The sequence below is a fragment of the Dysidea avara genome, chromosome 1 (genome assembly GCF_963678975.1).
Source record: "Dysidea avara chromosome 1, odDysAvar1.4, whole genome shotgun sequence".
Taxonomy (NCBI): domain Eukaryota; kingdom Metazoa; phylum Porifera; class Demospongiae; order Dictyoceratida; family Dysideidae; genus Dysidea; species Dysidea avara.
The window spans coordinates 21,013,136-21,014,205 of record NC_089272.1 but is presented as its reverse complement, the minus strand read 5'-3'; the positions used below and the strand labels follow the sequence as shown (position 1 = coordinate 21,014,205).

General features: G+C 42.8%; 1 protein-coding gene across 1 annotated transcript; it reads right to left on the bottom strand.

Moving 5' to 3' along the window:
* Nucleotides 1-208: 208 nt before the first annotated feature.
* On the bottom strand, nucleotides 209-766 carry LOC136267277 (uncharacterized). The gene has a single exon (XM_066062399.1). The coding sequence runs from the start codon at nucleotides 764-766 to the stop codon at nucleotides 209-211; it is 558 nt and encodes a 185-aa protein (XP_065918471.1).
* Nucleotides 767-1,070: the final 304 nt, after the last annotated feature.

The window sequence follows — 1,070 nt, the reverse complement described above, 5'->3', positions numbered from 1 at the left end:
CAGTTACCAGTCACGGTGCAAATATTGTATGGATGTATAAAAGCAACGGTAGTAGGTATGGCTCGATCCACGTCTGGATTGTTGAAGACTCGAGGGATTCTCAATACACGCATCCAAATTCTCAATACTTTCACACGTGATCTTACAACAGTATATTCTAACTAACGCCTAACCTACAATAATTAAATTATTTATACAATGTCACATCCTACATTTCTACATCCTCCAGGGGGGTGCAAAGAGTCTCTACCCAATCTGTCATCCATTCAGTAGCTCTCCTGGCTGATTGTCTCATGGGTCGGGTTTCTGTTGACTGTCTTGCAGGCTGTTCTGCTGGTGATACTTCATCTGCTACTTTTCTGGGTGTAGGTAGAGTATTTTTGTCAGATTCGTCACTGTGTACCTCAAGTGGGTATAAATTGGTAATTGGTCTATTAGTCTGGCCAATACTGGTCTGTATCTCTGCAGCACGGGTGAGCCTGTCACCTCCAACTAGTAGATTTGTCACAACAGCTAATTTCCAGTTGACTCGAGGACCATCATCATCATGAACTATGACCACGTCTCCGACACTGATTGCTTGACGGTTTTGATCTGTGGTACGATGATGTTCTCTGAGAGCTGTTAGGTATTCATGTTTCCATCTGGACTGGAAACACCGCAGGAGATGAGCTTGAGTCCTGGCTTGGCATTGTAGCTGAGTGTAGCCACCATAGTCGGGATCACTTAAATTGTCAGCATAGTTCTCATGTGGCAAACGGACCATCTTTCTGCCATATAGAAGATGAGCAGGGGTAATTTATATAAGGGGCTGAACATCATCAATGTCACTCGGTGTGTATGTCAGCGGGTGATCATTTAGCACTGTAACAAAGTTTAGTAAACTTAATACACTTCTAGCTGTCAGTAGTTATGTATACAGATATATACACAACTTGCATATCCCCACAGATTTACAGCAAGGTCCTGTTACACCCCAAGAGTTGACCCAAGCAAAGCTGAAGTGGATCTACAACTGCTAACAGGAGGTTTATTGGAAAGAAATAAAGAACTTACCTATCCCACAACAA

Coding starts and splice junctions, on each gene's coding strand:
- LOC136267277 (XM_066062399.1), bottom strand. CDS start 766: ATGGTCCGTTTGCCACATGAGAACTATGCTGACAATTTAAGTGATCCC.